This window comes from Mesoplodon densirostris, chromosome 12 (assembly GCF_025265405.1).
Source record: "Mesoplodon densirostris isolate mMesDen1 chromosome 12, mMesDen1 primary haplotype, whole genome shotgun sequence".
Lineage (NCBI taxonomy): Eukaryota > Metazoa > Chordata > Mammalia > Artiodactyla > Ziphiidae > Mesoplodon > Mesoplodon densirostris.
Window position 1 is genome coordinate 103,171,217 of NC_082672.1, and position 19,543 is coordinate 103,190,759.

The 19,543-nt window shown below is 34.6% G+C and overlaps 1 protein-coding gene across 1 annotated transcript in view; it reads right to left on the minus strand.

The window, feature by feature from the left end:
- Positions 1 to 3,575: 3,575 nt before the first annotated feature.
- The window catches only part of LOC132499915 (uncharacterized), a 55,193-nt gene continuing 39,225 nt past the window's right edge, over positions 3,576 to 19,543 (minus strand). The window contains exons 6-7 of the mRNA XM_060114579.1: positions 17,408 to 17,534; positions 3,576 to 3,600 (exon numbers count right to left, since the gene is read on the minus strand). Coding sequence (XP_059970562.1) covers positions 17,474 to 17,534 — 61 coding nt within the window. The 3' untranslated portion in view covers positions 3,576 to 3,600; positions 17,408 to 17,473. The remainder of the gene's footprint in view (positions 3,601 to 17,407; positions 17,535 to 19,543) is intronic.

Consider the following 19,543-nt stretch of genomic DNA (forward strand, 5'->3'; position numbering starts at 1 on the left):
TTGTCATTTATCAGTAGGTTATTTGTTAATATGCTCAGTATGTGCCATAAAATATGTAACTTTAATAAGAGAATGGATCACCTCAAATAATTTAGCAAATCTTGAAAATGATAAGGATTAAAATTGTGGATGTATAAAGGACACAGAAGCTTGGAGAACTTTAAAACCATCTATTTCTATCCTGTTTCCCTCAGACAAGGAAATGAAGGCTGACACTTTAGCATGGTTTGGAAATCCTTCTAAAAATTATCTGACTTTCTCTTAGAATTAACAAGTAATTTAAAGTTTTAAGAACTGCAGAACTGATCACATGAATTACCATAATTTAGTCAAGAATTTTTTTGAATATCCACCTTTTGACAAACATTGTGCATATATGTACCAGGCTGTAGAGATGAATAAAATCATCCTTAGTCTCAAATAACTGAAAGAAAAATCCCCCAATATTAGTGAATACTGAGGAATTAAGGATGCTGCTATGAGAAAAGTTTTATAATGTGAAATTTATTAAGTTAAATAAAATATTTTGCTTTTGAGATTAGAATGCCTTGTTTTTGTTCTAATGATACTGATGATAGATAGTGGTTGTATTTTGCAGAAGTTTTATGGGAGCAAATTAAAAACTTGGTAATGTGATATAAATTTGGTCCCCCAAGGCGATTTTTATTGTGATTTCTATTGGTGTTGTTAATGAGAGAAATTTCTGTGAGCTATTAGAAAAGAACATGTGGATATCAATATCTAATCAAAAAGAAGGACAAAGTAATGGATAATTAGAGAATATATATAACCAGTAAATTAAAAATATACTCACATGCTAAGGAAGCACAGTGGTGGAAGTTTTGCTCATCATAAAGCTTTAACAGTGAGTAGAAGTTATCTTGGTGTCTTGGGTGTGGGAAGATATGCTAACAACCAGTGATAGATCCGTTGTAAAATTTGGAACTGTTTCTTTGGTATTCAATTTCACTTAAGACCTGTGCTTCTGGACAGGATGGAGTAATAGGAACTGGATTTACTCTCCTGGCTTAAACTGCTAAAAGTAAAAAAAAATATATATTAAACAATAATTTTAGACATTGAACAACAAACAGCACAAGACAACGGTTGTATAAAACTGTTAATTATAATGATAACCCATAAAAACCAGTGGCATAATGTTTTCTGTAATACAGTTAAATGTTGGTGTTTGAACAAGTCCCTGGTCACCTGTAAAAAATAAAGGTGGATTCTCTTTTCATATTTATTAACAAAATGAATTTCATAGGGATACAGTATTTAAATATGTTAAAATACTACAGTTACTAGAAGAAAACATTTTTGTTTTATTTAATAAAAGTTAATTTTAAAATTTTTTAAATATTTTTATGTGTTGCATTTATTGCTTTAAGATTATACAAATATGTTTTGATATAATTTAATACATGCAGCATCAACTAGAGTATTCAATACACAGAGTATTCAATGGGTATAGCCTTAGTAGTGGGACCAAATTAGCCCTAGACTAAATTGTTTCAGTTGCAACCTAATAAGGCTTACAAGGAAGGCTCAAAATGATCAAACTATTTCTTAACTACCTCTTTGAGCAAAGTTACAAATATTTAAAAAAATACAAAAACGCCCTGCAACCAGTAAAGTAAAATTCACAATATCTGACATGCAATCTAGAATTACCAGGGATGCAAAGACAAAGGAAAATATAACCCATAACAAGGAGAAAAATTAATTAATGAAAAGACACTGAAAAATGGTACAATCAGTAAACAAAGACATTCAAACAGTTATTATAACTAATTTTCATAGGTTCAAAAAGGTTAAAGGCAAGCATCAACATCTTAAATAGACATATAGAGGATCTAAAAATAACCCAAATTGAGTTCCTAGAGATGAAAAATATAGTTTCTGAGATGAAAAATAAACTGGATGGGATTAAAAGAGATGAGGCAATGCAGAAGCAAAGATTGACCTCCCTGCAAAAGCAAAATTTTGTTATTATAATCTGTCCCACTGAGTAGTCCAAATATAAAGTCTGAAATGAAAAATGCCAGCTTGGTCACCTTTTTTCATTTCGAATTTGCTTTACCCTTGCTTTACCCTTTCAAAAGTAATTAAAGTATAAAATTATGAAAATTGTATTCAATGGTATTAATACTAAGCATCTATCCATCTTATGGATTGCCCTGCATAATGCAAATATCTAAAATCTAAATATTATGTGTATATATACGTATATGTATATATATCTCACTAGCAGAATGAAAAGAAGATATGAAAGTACACCACAAGTTGTGGAGGAATATAGTAAAGGAAAGTAAAATAGTATTTTTGTTTTTAGATATAGTTGCTCTACGCAGTGGAAAAATGATATATGGATTAGCATATTTTATTTTCTGAGAAGCATGAATCAATTTAAAAGGCGAATGGGCAGATGAATTTAAAGAATGATTAATTTAAATACATTATCAGTCTTCAATTTTTCTGTTACTGACAACATCCCCTTTAAGATTTTCAAAATGCTGAAAGGTGGGATTCCAAGATTTTTAGTTGCTATAGAAGCAATTATTAGCAAATCCTTTCTTCTAATCTCATTACAGAAAATACTGCTCTTTGTGCCCAGAGAACTCCCATTAGAACAGATAGCTAGTGGGAAGCAGCCACATAGCACAGGGAGATCAGCTGGGTGCTTTGTGACCACCTAGAGGGGTGGGATAGGGAGGGTGGGAGGGAGGGAGACGCAAGAGGGAAGTGATATGGGAACATGTGTATATGTATAACTGATTCACTTTGTTATAAAGCAGAAACTAACACACTATTGTAAAGCAATTATACTCCAATAAAGATGTTAAGAAAAAAAAAAAAAAAAGGAACTGCATTTCGGAGCAGCTCAGAACATAGGGTGTAGCAGTCTGGAGCTATCCCACATTTCCTGTGTCTTATTAAATATTGTGTATATGTGCTATGTATTTATATCTCCATCTAAATATACATCTATATCTCCTAAAATACTGTCTCACATATAATGAAGGCACAGTTTCCAGATAGTTGTTCTGGTAGTCATTAGACAAAATATAGTCTCATTTATTTAAAAAATGTGAAATGAGAGAAATGTATGAAAAACTTGATCCATCTTCTGACTGAATTTGTGTTATTAGTACCTTCAGAAGAGGAAATAATTAATTTATTGTAAATTATTTTATTCCTCATTTATTAGAGAGGAAATTTATAAACTGAATCTGTTAGGGCTTAAAGGGTTTTTTTCCAGAAGATAATATCTGTGGTTCTCACCTTACACTGAGCAGTATATCACTAGTGAACAATCTGACAAATATGTACATTATTAAGTTATTTTATTTTAACCTGGCTTTTTAATACTATCATCTGATATACATCATATTAATTGACACTGCAATTTCTTCCTTGATTTGTATATTTTTTCTACAAACACTTTGCATTCCATCTTCCACGTACCTTATTTACTCAACCATGTGATGGTCTTCATCTTCAGACATCTTGCTGTCTGAGCTGTTCAACCCTGTGACAGTAAAAGCACACTCACTAGGGACTAGGAGTTTGAGAAGGACTTAGAAAATTGTTTGACACCTGAAAAAAATGGCTCCAGAATATGAAAAAAAAATCTGCAAAATTGAGATCAAAACTTGTGTAATTAATATTTTCAACTAATATTACTACAACAGCAATGTTACTCAGCTTTCATATAGTTATCTATAAATTATATTGGATATGTGACTTGGGCACATATTAATGCATTTGATAACATTTAGGGTAAAGCTTCTAAAAGGGCAATTGCCTAGGACTGAGGAAGGTTTAAAAGTGGCCCTGCACAGAATGAACTAGAAGTGACTTGAATGGGAGGCTGAGGCAGAGATGCTGGACCCAGAGAGTTACAGAGCAGGCGTACATTGGAGAGAGCTTTCCTATATAGGAGAGCCAAGAATTTGTTACTTATTGAGTGGGGAGCATGAAGGTAGTGGACCCTATAATGAGAATCCTAGGATTGCTCCTAGATTTCTAACTTGGATAAATGACAGGACGGTACTCTTTGGTGAATACTAAAGGAACAGCAACAGCAGCAAAAGCCTAAGAATGGAACTTTAACATATCACAATGCCACCTTTAAAGTAAATTTGGCATTCTTCTTTTTGAATGAATGAAAATGCATTAATTAAAGACATACACGTTCACACACCTGCTAATATCTGCTCTTCTGCAATCATGTGTTTTCTGTATAGTGTCTAAATATCTATTCCAGTTGAAGTAGTGCTTAAACACTGCAATATGCCTCTTTTCAGCCAAAAAGAAAAACTGTCTATGACTGCTTCAACATATTTTAAATATATGTATAATCATTGCCAACTTATCTGCTTTGCAGATACTAGTTTCCTATACAATATTTAATATCTCCCTTTATTGAAAATGTCATTGCTCAGTATTATGATTATTTTTCATTTTTATTATATGTCTGAATGTTAGAATTATTGATTAATCTCTTTATTAATGGAATGATCTCAGCACAATGTTAAATACTCTTCTTCTCTACCATTATTATATGTTATTTTAACGATTTTCCATACAGTTACTTCAAATGGGATTTTCAGATTTTTCAGGCTTTTTGAAGTCAGTAGGATAGGCTCCACTGAGTAAAAGAAATGCTGAAGGGCCTCCCTGGTGGCGCAGTGGTTGAGAGTCCGCCTGCCGATGCAGGGGATACGGGTTCGTGCCCCGGTCTGGGAGGATCCCATATGCCGCGGAGCGGCTGGGCCCGTGAGCCATGGCCGCGGGGCCTGCGCGTCCAGAGCCTGTGCTCCGCAACGGGAGAGGCCACAACAGTGAGAGGCCCACATAACGCAAAAAGGAAAAAAAAAAAAAAGAAATGCTGAAGAACAATATGAATTAAACAAAATTAAGTAGTTAAGAAAGCACTAATCTAGTCATTGAGAAATATATAATATTTACATAGTATGTATATATAAATCAATAGTTTCAAAATGAGATAATCTATTGAACAAAATATCTTAAAATGAGAATGAAAAGATGTTGTAAAATCTCTATATGATTAAAGTACAAAAATTTTTATAAGCTTGGAATATAAATAATAAGTGCATTTTTGTCTGGGAGACAAGTTGTTATCTGGGAAACCTCAAGACATTTTGTAGATTATCGAAATCACTTTACTATCAATCTTGAGCATTTCTCCCATCAACTCTATAATTAATATTGGAAATTAGCATAATGACTATTTCACTATCAGGAACATTGAAGAAACTAAAGTGCTAAACATTGGTTTTAACAAAAAACAATTCATCTGAAGAAGATGTTACAATGAACTGAGGAATTAAAAGATCTCAAAGTAGAGAAATTTCACTGACTGCAGTATAAACAACTTGAGGGTAGAGAGTGTCTGTTTTTCCTGTTTGCCCTCCAAATTTGGAAATAGTGTTATATGCACGGTGCAGGGTAATAAGCAAATATTTAACAAATGAAAAGTACTGAATTCATTACCTTGTGGTACAAATTAGGATTTCTTTTGTACTGTAACTAGAAGATTTTAACTTCAGCATTATGAATTATTAATGTTTTTATCTGATTCCCAGTTCTGTGTCAACCAAACTTATTTGAGTGATAATTAGAGGACTTCATGTTTATCCTATCTTCTAGGATTTCACTTTTGCATATCTGTTAATTCATAATTTTGACATTTTTATAGCACAACCAAAGACTATAAAAACACATAGAGCAAGCACTTGCCAAAGAACTCTAAATAAAACAGGTGTCAGATATGAAATTAGAGCCATGCTTGGTTATACTTCTAAGTGCTTCATCTAAAGAGAGACGTGCAACACTGCTGCATGAATTAATCACCTAGGGTGACTTTTAAACCTACCAACAGCTGGCCCCTCTATCATATCTGATTTTATTCAATAGTCTAAGTGATAATAATTTTTTGATCAAGAACTTTATTTTACTGGTTGTAAAGGTGCGTGCATGCATGCGCACACAATCCCCAGTGCTTTTAAAAATTGTGGGACAGAATTAATCATAACTATTGAGTTTAAATGTCATTTATCAACTTATTAAAGTGCAAGCATGCAGGGAAAATAAGCTAAAGACAAGACTTTCGTTCTTCAATTTATTTTTAAAAAGTCTTGTAGAAATCCTTATGAAATTAACACAAAATGGTGGTACCAAAAATCTTTTGGCTTTGTTTATTCCCTAGTCTGTGGCAATGTAAACAGTGGAAGTTAACCCGGAATTTAAGTTATGGAAAGCTATATTGTATTAAGTTTAGCCAAACATCGTCTAACTTGCCATCATATTTTTTCAAATAAATAAAATTTCTATTCTCTTCCCTCTCCTCATCTCCCTTAAGGTATGTCAACTCTAACCCCGACCCCCCCATACATACACCTTGTTGCCTCCGACATTATCTCCTCTACTAGACGCCCTTTTGTACTTATTGCTACACAATAGTTCAACAATAAAATGTGATAAATGCAGGCAAAGGTGTTTCAAGAAAGAAGGTAAATGTCCTTACACATTTTCAACATAGAAACAGAATTTTTCAAAAATGAGTTACAAAACAGCAAAATTAAAAAAAAAATAGTTATAAAGTTTGCAGATAATGTTGTCATCCCTCTTAAAAGAAGAGGGATAAGGCACAGAAGAAATGTAGTGTTGAGGACAATGAAAATAAGCAGTTATTGCAATCTATTTATGCTGCATTCAATGGATTTAGAAGACAGAGGCTTGAGTGCTGTCGTTATTACTTGTTTGCCATTTGATGGTGGGCAAAATATTTAATTTCATTGGGTTTCTCTTTCTATGCCTCTAAAATGTGGATTCCCAGGCTAAGAAAATATTTCAAATCTTTTCCAGGTCTAAAAGTCACACACCTTAGTGTACCCTTTATAAAGGCCACATTTTCACAAAAAATAGCATTCTTGTAAAACACCTTTATAAGAAAGAAAAAGCTATATTTAGAAGGTCCACTCAGTGTCCAAGGTTTTCTGAAGTCGTACTGCTGTTTATGACCAGGTGTAGGCCAGTAGGACAACACATTTGCTTTAATAACTGTCCAGATTTCTTGGAGTTAAAGATAAGTTTTTCATTATTCTAAGTGTTGACCTAAGAAATTATCGAAAGTAAGAATTGTTTTAATTTACTTCTTGAATTGCCCAGTTCTTACATGGCCTGACATGAAAGGTGATTTAAAAGATTGCATTTAAGTTTGGACATATAGCCTTCATCCTGCTGTTTCATCACAGACCTCTTACAAGATAAACATGTGCAACCATTTTGAGTTTCTGAATGGGAGTGCTCCTTATAGTATTTTCCCCTTAAAAATTTCTTGCCAACTTACTCCAATTTGAATGCAGGTAGAAATTTATAAATTTCTCCAAGAACTTACTTTTATTTTTATGACTCTTTCTGATTTTGTTTTAATACCGAGGACTTTATCAAATTCATAGACATTTGATAGAATAAAAAGCAAAAGCATAATTAGGAAAAATCCAAAAACCTCAAATGGAAAATAAGATGCTATGTTGTTAGTAACAGAAATTAGCACAAATAGACTGAAAAACTGACCACCATTGTAAACTGAGCTTTTAACTATGGGAGTCGCCAGGAAAAGGAGGGTTACCTGACTCAGGGGTCTTCTCCTCTTTCTTTGCCTTCTTTTAACAATCTCGAAAATTAAAGAAAGATTGAAATGACAATAAAAATAATTTATTTCTCAAACCATTTGAGAGTAGTTGCCAACACAATGCAATGTCTCCTCCAAATCCTCTAGTATTTCCTACAAACATATATCCAAATATAATCATGAAAATCAGGAAATTAACACTGACACATGACCACAGAGCTACTAATCCTCAGACCCCTTTCAAGTTTTGTCAATTATCCCCATCATGTCCTTCATAATAAAAGGATCAGCCCAGTGTCACATGTTGCATTTAGCTGTCCTGTCTCTTTAGTTTTTTAATCTGGAAAATTTTCTCAGGCTTCCCTTGAATTTCATGAACTAGAAAATTTTAAAGAATACGGATCAGTTATTTTGTAGGATTTAGCTGTTTGTATTTGTCTCATGATTATTCAGGATATGTGTCGTTGGCAGGAATAACACAGTGGTGAAGCTCTGCTCTTCTCACTGCTTCCTATCAAACAATTTCGGCCAACTTTTAACTTGTAACCTTACTGGAATATTATGTTACTCATTTGATTAAGGTGTATCACCCAGTCTTCTCCATTGTAAAGTTATTTTTTTCTCCTTCATTATTAATAATTTTTGTGGTAAGGCACTTTGTAATTATGTAAATATCCTGTTCCTCATCAAACATAATTTATTCAATTTAATTATTTAAATCAGTATGAACTCATAGACTCCTATTTTATTCAATTGACTATAATACGTTTCTACCATTATTTATTTTGAGGCTTAGATTGTTCAAGATGTGTCCAGTGGAAACCCCTTCAGTTTGGCTTCTATATCCTTTGATGTTTCCCAATTATTCTGTGATATCTCCCTTCTTTTTTTTTTTTTTAACATCTTTATTGGAGTATAATTGCTTTACAATGGTGTGTTAGTTTCTGCTTTATAACAAAGTGAATCAGTTATACATGTATCCTCATACCTCTTCCCTCTTGCATCGCTCTCCTTCCCACCCTCCCAATCCCACCCCTCTAGGTCACAAAGCACCGAACTGATCTCCCTGTGCTATGTGGCTTCTTCCCACTAGCTATCTATTTTACGTTTGGTAGTGCATATATGTCCATGCCACTTTCTCACTTTGTCACAGCTTACCCTTCCCCCTGCCCATATCCTCAAGTCCATTCTCTAGTAGGTCTGTGTCTTTATTCTTGTCTTACCCTTAGGTTCTTCATGACAATTTTTTGTTTTTAGATTCCATATATATGTGTTAGCATACGGTATTTGTCTTTCTCTTTCTGACTTACTTCACTCTGTATGACAGACTCTAGGTCCATCCACCTCACTACAAATAACTCGATTTCGTTTCTTTTTATGGCTGATCCCTTACTTCTTGAAACAATAATATGTTCTAGGGTCATCTTATATTTTCCCTGTAGTGGTTCTAGAATCAGCCATTTCTCCAAAGAGCTTTTGTTCCTTCAGTTGGAGAGCTGTATTTAGAAACCAAGATCTGGACACTAGGTGTATTCATATTCATTGCTCTTGGGAAGTAGTGGTCCCAGGTACTCTCAATAGGCAGAGCTAGGGGATTTAGGTACATATATACATACACACATATGAAAACACATATTCATAACCACTTACACATATTCACAAGCACATTCATAAACATATGCAAACATATTGTCTATGTTTATTTCTATAATGTCTCTATATTGAAAATCATGTGTTCACATTAACATCCTCCATTCCCTTTCAACACACTTTCATTCTAGTTTTTGCCCTTTTCATATTTTAACTCCCTCCACAGATATTAAAATAACACTGATTACCATATCCTTAATATCCTTACTTATTTGATCAATCTTCCTGTATTTAAGTAAATTCTTGTAGCTGCCACTTTCCCATCCACACATTTTCTCCACCTGGCACGGGTTATGACTATCTGTACAGAGTGGTTGCCAAGGCCACTTCCTCACGTGGATGCCCTTTCACACGAATCAGACTTCAGCAGTCAACTCCAGGCTCCCTTATGCAGACATCCTCTCCCCTTTCTCAGACTCTGAGACCCAATGCCAAGTCATGTGGTTCCTTGAATGCCCACCTACCCCATGTTGACAAAGGTTATTTTACCTCACTTAATGGACTGATTTGTTCAAGAAGGGAAGGGATCACAACACTATAAAGCAATTATACTCCAATAAAGATATAAAAAAAAGAAGGGAAGGGACAAGGAAGGGGATGAAGGGAGGTGGACAGGGATGAACAGGTATCTTTTTTTTCTAAACAATATTTGAAGAGGTCCTTCATTTAGAAGTTACAAAGACATTATGAAGTATCAGCTGAGGAACTGAAACAACGACATATATTTACACATCTATATCCCTACATCTATGACACACAATGTACACCTAATTTTATAGCAACCAAAATATAATTTAACGAAACTTATGATGCTTAGCCATACACTTTAATACTCAGCAACTTAAAAAAATATGCAGTGCCATTTGGCTGTTAACTATCAGTCCATTTATATGAATGGATTTGTAAAACTCCTAGCCAAGAGTGCTTGGGATAGCGTCTCTACTGGTCCTACTGGATCCTCTTCTTCTTTTGTCACTCTTTTCGGTCATTTGTTGATTTTCGATTGTATCTCATTGGTGACTTGCATGACCTTTGCTAATCATATCTGGGCAAATACCCCAGCTTGGTGTCTCTCAAAGGGCTGACTGAAAACCATCTGCAACAGAATCAACTGTGGTACTAGATAAAATTCAGGTCCACAGGCCCTGTTCTGATTTCCTGCTCAGAAGCTCTTTAGAGAGTAATGAGTATTTGGAAAATACCTTAGCTAATTCTCACACATTAACACGGAAACCATGGTGTAGTTTGCATGTCTACAATTCCTCAAAGTTCACGGTTTAAAACACGTAGGTCTCACCAACTGCAGTTCTTTTATTTTAGCTTCATCAATTCACATTTGTTATTTAACCAACTTGGAAATTGCTAGATGTGTGATAGCCGCCAAAGTAAAATTTATCTATCTTCTGCAAAAATGTCTTCTACCAAATATCTCTACAAAATGAAATGTAAATACCTTCTAAGATCTTGCTTGGAGGAATCTTACAGATTTTTAAAATCTTCCAGGTTGTAGGGAATAGCAAGTGCAAAGGCGCTGATGTTGGGAAAGCCACTGCAGAAAGAAAATCTGGATGTGTGTGTGAGAGAATAGCAGTAGTAAACGAGCTTGGAGAGTAGGGCAGAAGAAATACTGAATAAAGCATGTAGGACACGTAAGAAGTTTAATTTTTATTCTAAAGTGATGGGAACGGGTTTTGCAAAATAATGTGATATGATTTATGGTGTTTTTTTTTTATTATTCTGGCTATTGTATTGCTTATAGACTATAAGGATTGGGGCAAGAGGGGAAGAAGCAAGGAGGTTGTGGAAGAGGCTGCCTATTGCATTAGATGAGGCAAGCAATGATGGCTTGGAGTAAGTAAAGATGGCAAGAGTAAGGTGAGAGGTAGGTGGATTCAGGATGTATTTTCAAGTTAGACTGGCAAGAATTTCTGATGGACTGGACATAGGAATTGTGGGAAAGTGAGAGTTTAAGGATGAATCTAACATTTTTGGCCTGAGCAACTGGATGAGTTATGGAGCCAGGAAAAACTGGAGTGCAATGGATGGATCAAAGCAAAATATTTAGTTTTATTTGCTAAGTTTGAAATGTCTAGTATGCATAGATTGGAGATGTTTAGTGGGAAATTGGAATTAGGAGTCTGGAGGTTAGGTGAGTGGTTAGGGCTAGAAGTATGAATTGGGGAGTCATAAGTCATCTTCCCATTAAAGTAATGGGACTAGATTAAAACTCATGAGTAGTTAAGGTAGATGGAGAGTGAAGGGGGCCAGGAATGAGCCTTAGGGCATTCTAACAGACTTTGAGGGAGGAGAGGCATCACCAAGGGAGACTTCCAAGGAATGGTGAGTGAGGAGGGGAGAAATCTAGGAGAGGATGGTGTCCTGGTAGCCAGTGAAACAAAATATTCATTCTGGAAATTATGAAGTTCATTTTCCAAAGTTTCTTGAATTGATGATCATTTGAAACTTGGTATTTTAAAAAGAGCTTTAGCAAACAGAAAAGAGAATAATTTTCTATCATGAGTGATTGATTGCAGTAGCATGGGGAATGGAAAAGTTGTGAAAAGGGAATCAAGAATTTATGTAAAAGACAATTTTAAACAAAAGTCTTCATTTAAAAAACAAGTACACAATACTTAGACATTATATTTTGTCTTTGTGTCAACAGCAGCTACAGCATGCTGTAAGTGAAAGATGAAGGATTACAGTTGAATATCAAATCAGGGAAAAAGGTGAACTAGTTGAATTCTTTGTAGATTTTTAATAGATTTCAAACCTCTATTGGTTTTGAATAATGTCATATTTCAAACATAATTTTCTAAATAATCATAACAATTTTAGAATCAGAATAAAACTTATACAAGCCTTATTTAAATGCACATATAGTTCATTTTTATGGGTAAAACTAGGACTCTAGTCTTCTGATTACCAGTACTATTTCTTATTGCAACACACTGTTTAAATGTATAGATGATTGAAAAAAAGAGCATACCAGTGATCTCTTAAATGGTTTACAAAATATTAAGTAATTAAAATTAGGGGAAATAAAGCTCATGAGGATTAAATTACAGGAAGAGTTTAAAGGGGGCAAAGAAGTAGGAGATGTATTTCCACATGGATAAATATGATATTTTAGGAGAAAATGACCCAAACTGCATTTATAAGGTCATGATACTAGCTAAATGAAATAAAGACAACCATCATGTGAATAACATATAATTTTGATGGTGAATTTTGAATATGGAGACTGATACAGATTAACATCTGATTATAATAAAAACCAGATAGGCAGGGTAACAAGGTCTTCTTCATCCAATCACAGCTTATCAGGAATAAGGGAACCTCTTGTGCCATTTTAGGACAATGAACTTGCTACAAAGTGAACACTTGACACAAGAAATAGCTTAGAAACATAAATATGATTCAAGAAATTCATGGATGGTGAAAGCTATGTTGGATTATTTCAAAAAGTTGGGGATGACTAGGTTAAGTAACTTCTCTTTTTAATAACAGAATAACTGTCACATGAAAGATCTCACTATGCCATTGACAAAGATAAAATCCCGGGACTCCATGGCTTCACAGTTTAATAGTCTAGAGATACAATGTCCAGTATAGTGTCCATTAGTCACAAGTGGCTATTAAATACTTGAAATGTGGGCAAGTTTGACTTAGGAACTTAAATTTTAATTTTATTGAACTTACATTTAAAAATTTAAAAACATATGTGACTAATGGCTATAGTTTTTGACAGCACTAAGAACATTTCCATTATCATGGAAAAGTTCTATTGACCAGAGCTGACCCATAACATTTTTATTTAATTTTACATTTATTCCTCTTTGCTAAGAAAATCCTCTCTCTTACTAAAAAAACAATATTAGCAAGATGGCTAGATATAAGCTCAAGATGCAAAAGTCTATTGGATTTCTATAATCCAGGAACAAAGAGAGAGCTTAAAAATTATTTAAAATGGAAAAAAAAAACTACCTAGGAATAAATCTAAATAAAAATGTGCAAGACATTTATGGAGAAAATAAAACCTTATTGAAAGATATTAAAGAAGTCTTAAATAAATGGAGAGGTACATCTTGTTTATGGAGAGAAAAGACTCATCAAAATGATGTAAATTTTCCACAACTTAATTTATATAGTCAATACAATTACAATAAAAATACTTAATAGAGGTTTTACAGGATTGCCAATTCTGAAATTTATGTGAATGGTCAAGAACAGCTCAGACACACCTAAAAAAATCCATTCATTCCAAAATGGTCCTGGAAAACTTAATTATTCATAAGAAAACAAAGAAATTGGATAATACAGACAAGTCGATTGTAAGTGAATTAATGGCTTGAATATAAAACAAAGATACACTAGAACTTTCAGAAGAAAATATACTATATCTGGGTAGCATTAAACTAGGGAAGGACATTTTAAGTACAACAAAAAGACACTAAGCTAAAAGATAAATTTGATTTCATTAAAATTGAGAGCCGCTATTTATCACAAGACAACATTGAAAAAGCGAGAAGGCATGAAGTAACTTATTTGTGTCATATATAGCTGACCAAGGATTATTTGCTTGTATTTAAAAAACAATAGAAATAAGTAAGAAAAAGATAAACAGTAGAAAAATGGACAAAAGATATTCTCTGGACTTTCATAGAATAGGAAACATAGGCAACTATTAAACAAATGAAAGGATTCTCAACCTATCGGTAATTAGGGAAATACAAATTAAAATTGTTATGGACTGAATTGTGTTCCCTAAAATTCGTATGTTGATGCCCCATCTCCCAATGTGGCTGTTTGGAGACAGGGACTTTAAAAACATAATTATGGTTAAATGAGGTCATAATGGTGGGGCCCTAACTGATATGACTGGTGTCCTTGTAAGAAGAGGAAGAGATACGGGGGATGTATACACACAGAGAAAAGGCCATGTGAGGACATAGCAAGAAAGCAGTGGTCACCTGCAAGTCAAGGAAAGAGGCCTCAGGAGGACCCAAAACTGCCAACATCTTGATCCTGGACTTCCAGCCTCCAGAACTGTGAGAAGATAAATCTCGTTTTTTAACCCACTGAATCTGAGGTATTTTGCTAGGACAACCTGAGCAGACTAATACAAGGAACAAAAAACTAGAATGGCCATTCTAACTGGTGAAGCTATAGAGCAAAAGGGCTGAAAATTGATTCCATATCTTTGGAAAACATTTTGACGTTATTTTTTAAAGTTGAATATTTGAATTCCCTACAACTCAGCAATTCTACTCTTAGTATGTCTACTCTTTTACTTATGCTAAATCTTGCACATGTCTACCAGGAAACATTAAAATAAATGTTCATGGAAGTACTGTCCGTAATAGGCCCAAAACAACCCAAATATCATTAATAGAATAATAAAGACATTTTCTTGTATTTATACAATAAAATATTATACAGTAGTACAAATGAATGAACACTAGTTAAAGTAAAGTGGGTGAACCTTAGAAATATAATGTTGAGTAAAAAAAGCAAGCACAGAAGACTAAAGTATGATATCAATTTTATAAATCTCAATAATAAGCAAAATCAGATAAAAATTATGTGGATGTTGAACATAAAGCCAAGATCAGAGTGATTTCTTGGGTGAAAGCAAGAAGGTGGGATCAGGGTAGAGAACAGAGAGAAGACTCAGCAGTTTTGATTCTAGTTCTTAGTTTCGGTGGTGTGTTTCAGGAGTTTTTATTATTTATCATAACTTACATACAATTAAATATATTCTTTTGTATATTATCTAATAATATTTGAAAAATCAAAATCCATTATATACCAAAGATAACCCCTAGACAATAATTATAGAGAGTCCACTTTGAAACAACATACATAGTTACTCATAAATCTTCTGTAGTTGAAAGCTTTTAGCTATGAAATTCTTCCCCCTTCATATGAGGACTTTATGTTCCATAATGAAGGAAAATTGTTCCTACTTTGGGACAATTTGCCTTCTTTATTTAAGTGATACTAGTCCTTTGGCTGCCTAGAAATTTTAAAAACAACCGATAACTACATCTACTGCCTGCAAGAGAATAAAGGAAAAGGAGCATAGGAGGCAATCTCATACATTATTGATAAACACATACAAAGACAGTATTGGTACAGAGCTATTTCTCCATATAGCAACTCTGAATTTTATTAATAAATACATATATGTATATATATCAAACATTAATAAAAGAATACAATTATCCAATATGAGTACATTTGCTCTTTTTTTGCAATTAGTTCCAGGATTCTATTTTAGATTATTACTTCATATCTGCGAGAGTTGGGTGTGCGTTTGTGTGTTTGGTTTTGTGGAAGTTGCATTGTGCTAAATTTTACATTTCTTTCTTGAATTAAATGGCTTTTGTTATCCCTTGGGAATACTGAAGATAGCAACAGCAGATTACTACCTACCGGTGGAAAAGTATAAACAGCAATTTTAGCTGCTAGTGATTCTGAAATTGCCCTTAACTTTGCCCTTCTAAAAATGCTCCAAGAATTACGTTTTGCAAATCCACAGATTTACTATGCATATTCAAGTCATTTACGTGGACAAAGAATGTAGCCTGCGGTATCAGTAACAAAGGATGTTACAGCCATCAAGCCATCAGCACCCTGAGGGGATTCAGGATGGAGAAAACAGGATACTGGCCCTAGATAATTAAAGTGCATATCAAGGGAAAGATTTCCATGAGACCAGATTCCTGCATCTCACCATATATAGGAAAGTGCTAAATTTATTAAGTTAACTTAGTTTCTTTAATTAACAGTAATCTTTTAATGTTCCAACTACCTGGGGTTTTTTTTTGCAACAACCCTTAAATATCCTGTGCCCTCCCTTACCTTTTCAGAAGGGTCTCTCAGAGCTATCTGAGAGGCTGTCTCCTGATTTAAGTCCTCAGTATGTCCTCCAAATAAAACATAATTCTCAACTTTCAGGTTGTGCATTTTTTTCAGTCAACATTTAATTGTATGGCTCACGTAGGTACTATGCCTAGATGTAATGGGATGAGATGTAAATTATTAAAACTAGATAAATTCTGTCAGCTCTACCACTAGCTGAGATCCAGGCTTTCATCTCTGGATACTTCTGTCATAGACCTTGGCAGATATGGGGTCTGTGTTGGTCTTAAAATTATTCTTAGAATTGTGGGGACTCATTCATTCTTTCAACAAAATTTTATTGATTATATTCTATGTGTCACTTACAGTTCTGGGTCTTGGAATATAGAAGTCAACACACAAAAATACAAGGATAAAACACATTTTCTACCATATTAACTTTCTTCATTCATTAATTCATCCCTAAGTCATTCAACACGCATCTTCTGATTGAATACTGATGAGGGGTCAAATGCCATGCTAAACACTGAGTATATAACTGCAAATGAGATGGATAGGCCCTGATTTTGATGTCACTACTATCTTTTGTCCTGCCATATAATGGGACAGCTTCATTATTCCCTTTACCCTAAGTTTTTATCACAAATTGCTAATGAAAATAAAACTGTTAGTGGAGTTTCAACATGCATAGGTAAATGAGAACAGAGAACTCCCCTTTCGCATGCCCCATTCTCCTCCTTCTAACTCCCTATGTGAACTCACTTTGTGCCAAGACCAAGAAGATGTGCCCCAATAAGAACTAAGCTGATTTCCTCACACTGACTGGGGCTTTGCTCACTTAGAAGACTTGATGCTTAGTTTTGATAAGCAACTAGAAGACCATGGAGACAACCTATAAAAATGATTTGTCTTGGGAGAAAATACTAAAAAGGGTCAATGTGCTGTTCCACATGTCTAACCTCCTGGGATTAAACCACAGGCACCAAGATCACCAAGTGTACGTGGCAACAATGAGCTAAAAATGAAAAAAAAAAGCATCATACTGTTATTGTATTCGTCTTCCCCCAAGGCACTCTCTAATAAACACCACAACCTCTAAGGGAATTGAGACCAGCTTCCTTGTGAGGTAGGTTATATATGCATCTTTTTCCAAGAAGTTAAATCATATCCAGCTATCAGCACACCTTACTTAAGGTGATTGTAATGTATGAGATTAAATGTTCCTACCTGATTGGAAACCTTCTTGTCCTCAATTCATTGGCTATACTGGATTATTTTTCTTGGGTCAGACCTTCAGACTTCTACCAGAAATCGTTCCTTTGGGGAAACAAGGCCTTCCCAGGAACTCAGGAAACTGAAATGGAAACAGCAAGAGAGAAGGAAATTATTTGGACATATAGACCTCAATTGTTTGGTTTTAAGTAAACGTCCAAGCAAACATCTTCTAAATGGTATAATAACTTTAGGGAAATTCACGGTTTCTAAGTTTGTGTACTCATGAACTGAACATATTATAAGAGTACAGGTTGCATTTTGTGTCTTCAACTCAAGCAAAGACTTCAAAAAAGGCCCAGTTATCCTTTGTTCATTAAGATACAAAGAGAGGGCAAAAAGGGCAAGTTTCTAAGTCTTTTTCTTTAAAATTTACTTCCTTTCTTCAGTCTTCATCAAGATCTTCAGGAAATTAACTTTACTAAAGTTAATTATTCATAAAATAAACATAGGAACCTGCAGAAGACTATTTCACAGAGACCTGTAATGTACAATATCCATTGCATACATGCACCATGAGCTTGTCTTTTCAAGCCCTGGCATACACAAAACTCTGTGTGTGTGTGTGTGTGTGTGTGTGCACATGTGTGTCTTTTTTGTGATGGAGCCATAGGGAGAAAATAAAGCTATTGGCTGCAATTCAGTGATGTAGAAAGATTTAAGGGTAAAGGAAAAGGCTACATCAAGCGAAGCAATAAAGTCATGAGGTTGTGCTTCCATAATAACAATAGCAGTCTTCTGTAACCAAGGGAGCAGGCTCCTCAAATTATAGTCACACCTGTTAGACCATCTGCCCATAAATTTCACACTATCATTAATGGAAAACAAATGGCACTGTCTCTCCTTCCCTTTATCCATTGGCCATTCTCATTCAAACGATTTTTCTCTTCAAGGTCATACTCTTTTCTATCTGTTTAAAAATATTAGGATTTAGGAGGAGTGATACATAATGTGCCATGCCTTGGTACTTGTACCAGTGATGGCTCTCTAAGGAAAACCGGATTGTTAGGAGGCTATAAATTGAATTCCCCTAGAAGCAGAACCTGAGGCAATAATTTGAATGCAAACTGTTCATCTGGGAGGTGCTTCCAGAAAACTCAGAAGTGGAGTGGGAATTGAGAATGGAGGCATGGAAGGAAGCCAAAAGAGGTGCATTACTGAATAAATTACTCCTGCAGGGAACTGCTGCCAGTACTTCAGGGGAGTTCTGTGAAACTCTACAGAACATGTCTCAGAGTTATCCCAAGAATCGGTGAGAAACTTGAAGTACTTATCTTCCAGTCCCCTCTGTCCTTGGTTGAAAGCTACACCCAGATACATTAACTCCTGTACACTTCTGGCCTGCCCTAAGGTGGATAATTGCAGGTGGTAGCATGATTCTATCAGCATATAGTGGAATGATGAGTGCTGGGGAGATATGAGTGGAGCAATGAAACCATCTAATACAGTTGGGGCAGAATATATTAATTATTGGCTTGCAAGTCCAAATGGATAACCTTAAATTCCTGGGTTAATGGTTTTACTTTGCGGTATTTAAACATGATGTATGAGTAAAAATTCCTCTATTAGATCAAGTTTAAGATCCTAAGTCCCTAATCTTCTGGAAAACTGTGGGTATCTTTTAATAGATTTTTGAAAAGTAACATGATTAAGATTTCAAATTGACCATTCATTCATTCATTCACTCATTCAACAAACATTTATTGAACACCTAAAGAATGCCATGGGTTAAACTAGGCAGGCACCAGTGTTACTGTTACTAAAATCATTATCGTGCCACCTAGAATTCAATGTATTGTGACATTCAAATAAGAAAATCCATAGTTACCATAAAGATTATTACAGAATGCTATAGGAAGACACGGTAAGACCTTAATGCATGCTGTGGAGAGTAGTATATGGGGGGTATCAGTAGGGCTTCCTGTAGAAGGCAATTGAAATGGGTATGTAACATGAAGGAAGGGTGAATTTTTGAGGAAAAGAGAAGATAAATTCATGTTTGCCAGAAAATGAATGGTTAAGGATCAGTCCAGAAAGGAGTTCCATTCATAATCAGTATAAGAAATGCTCACTGGGGCTTCCCTGGTGGCA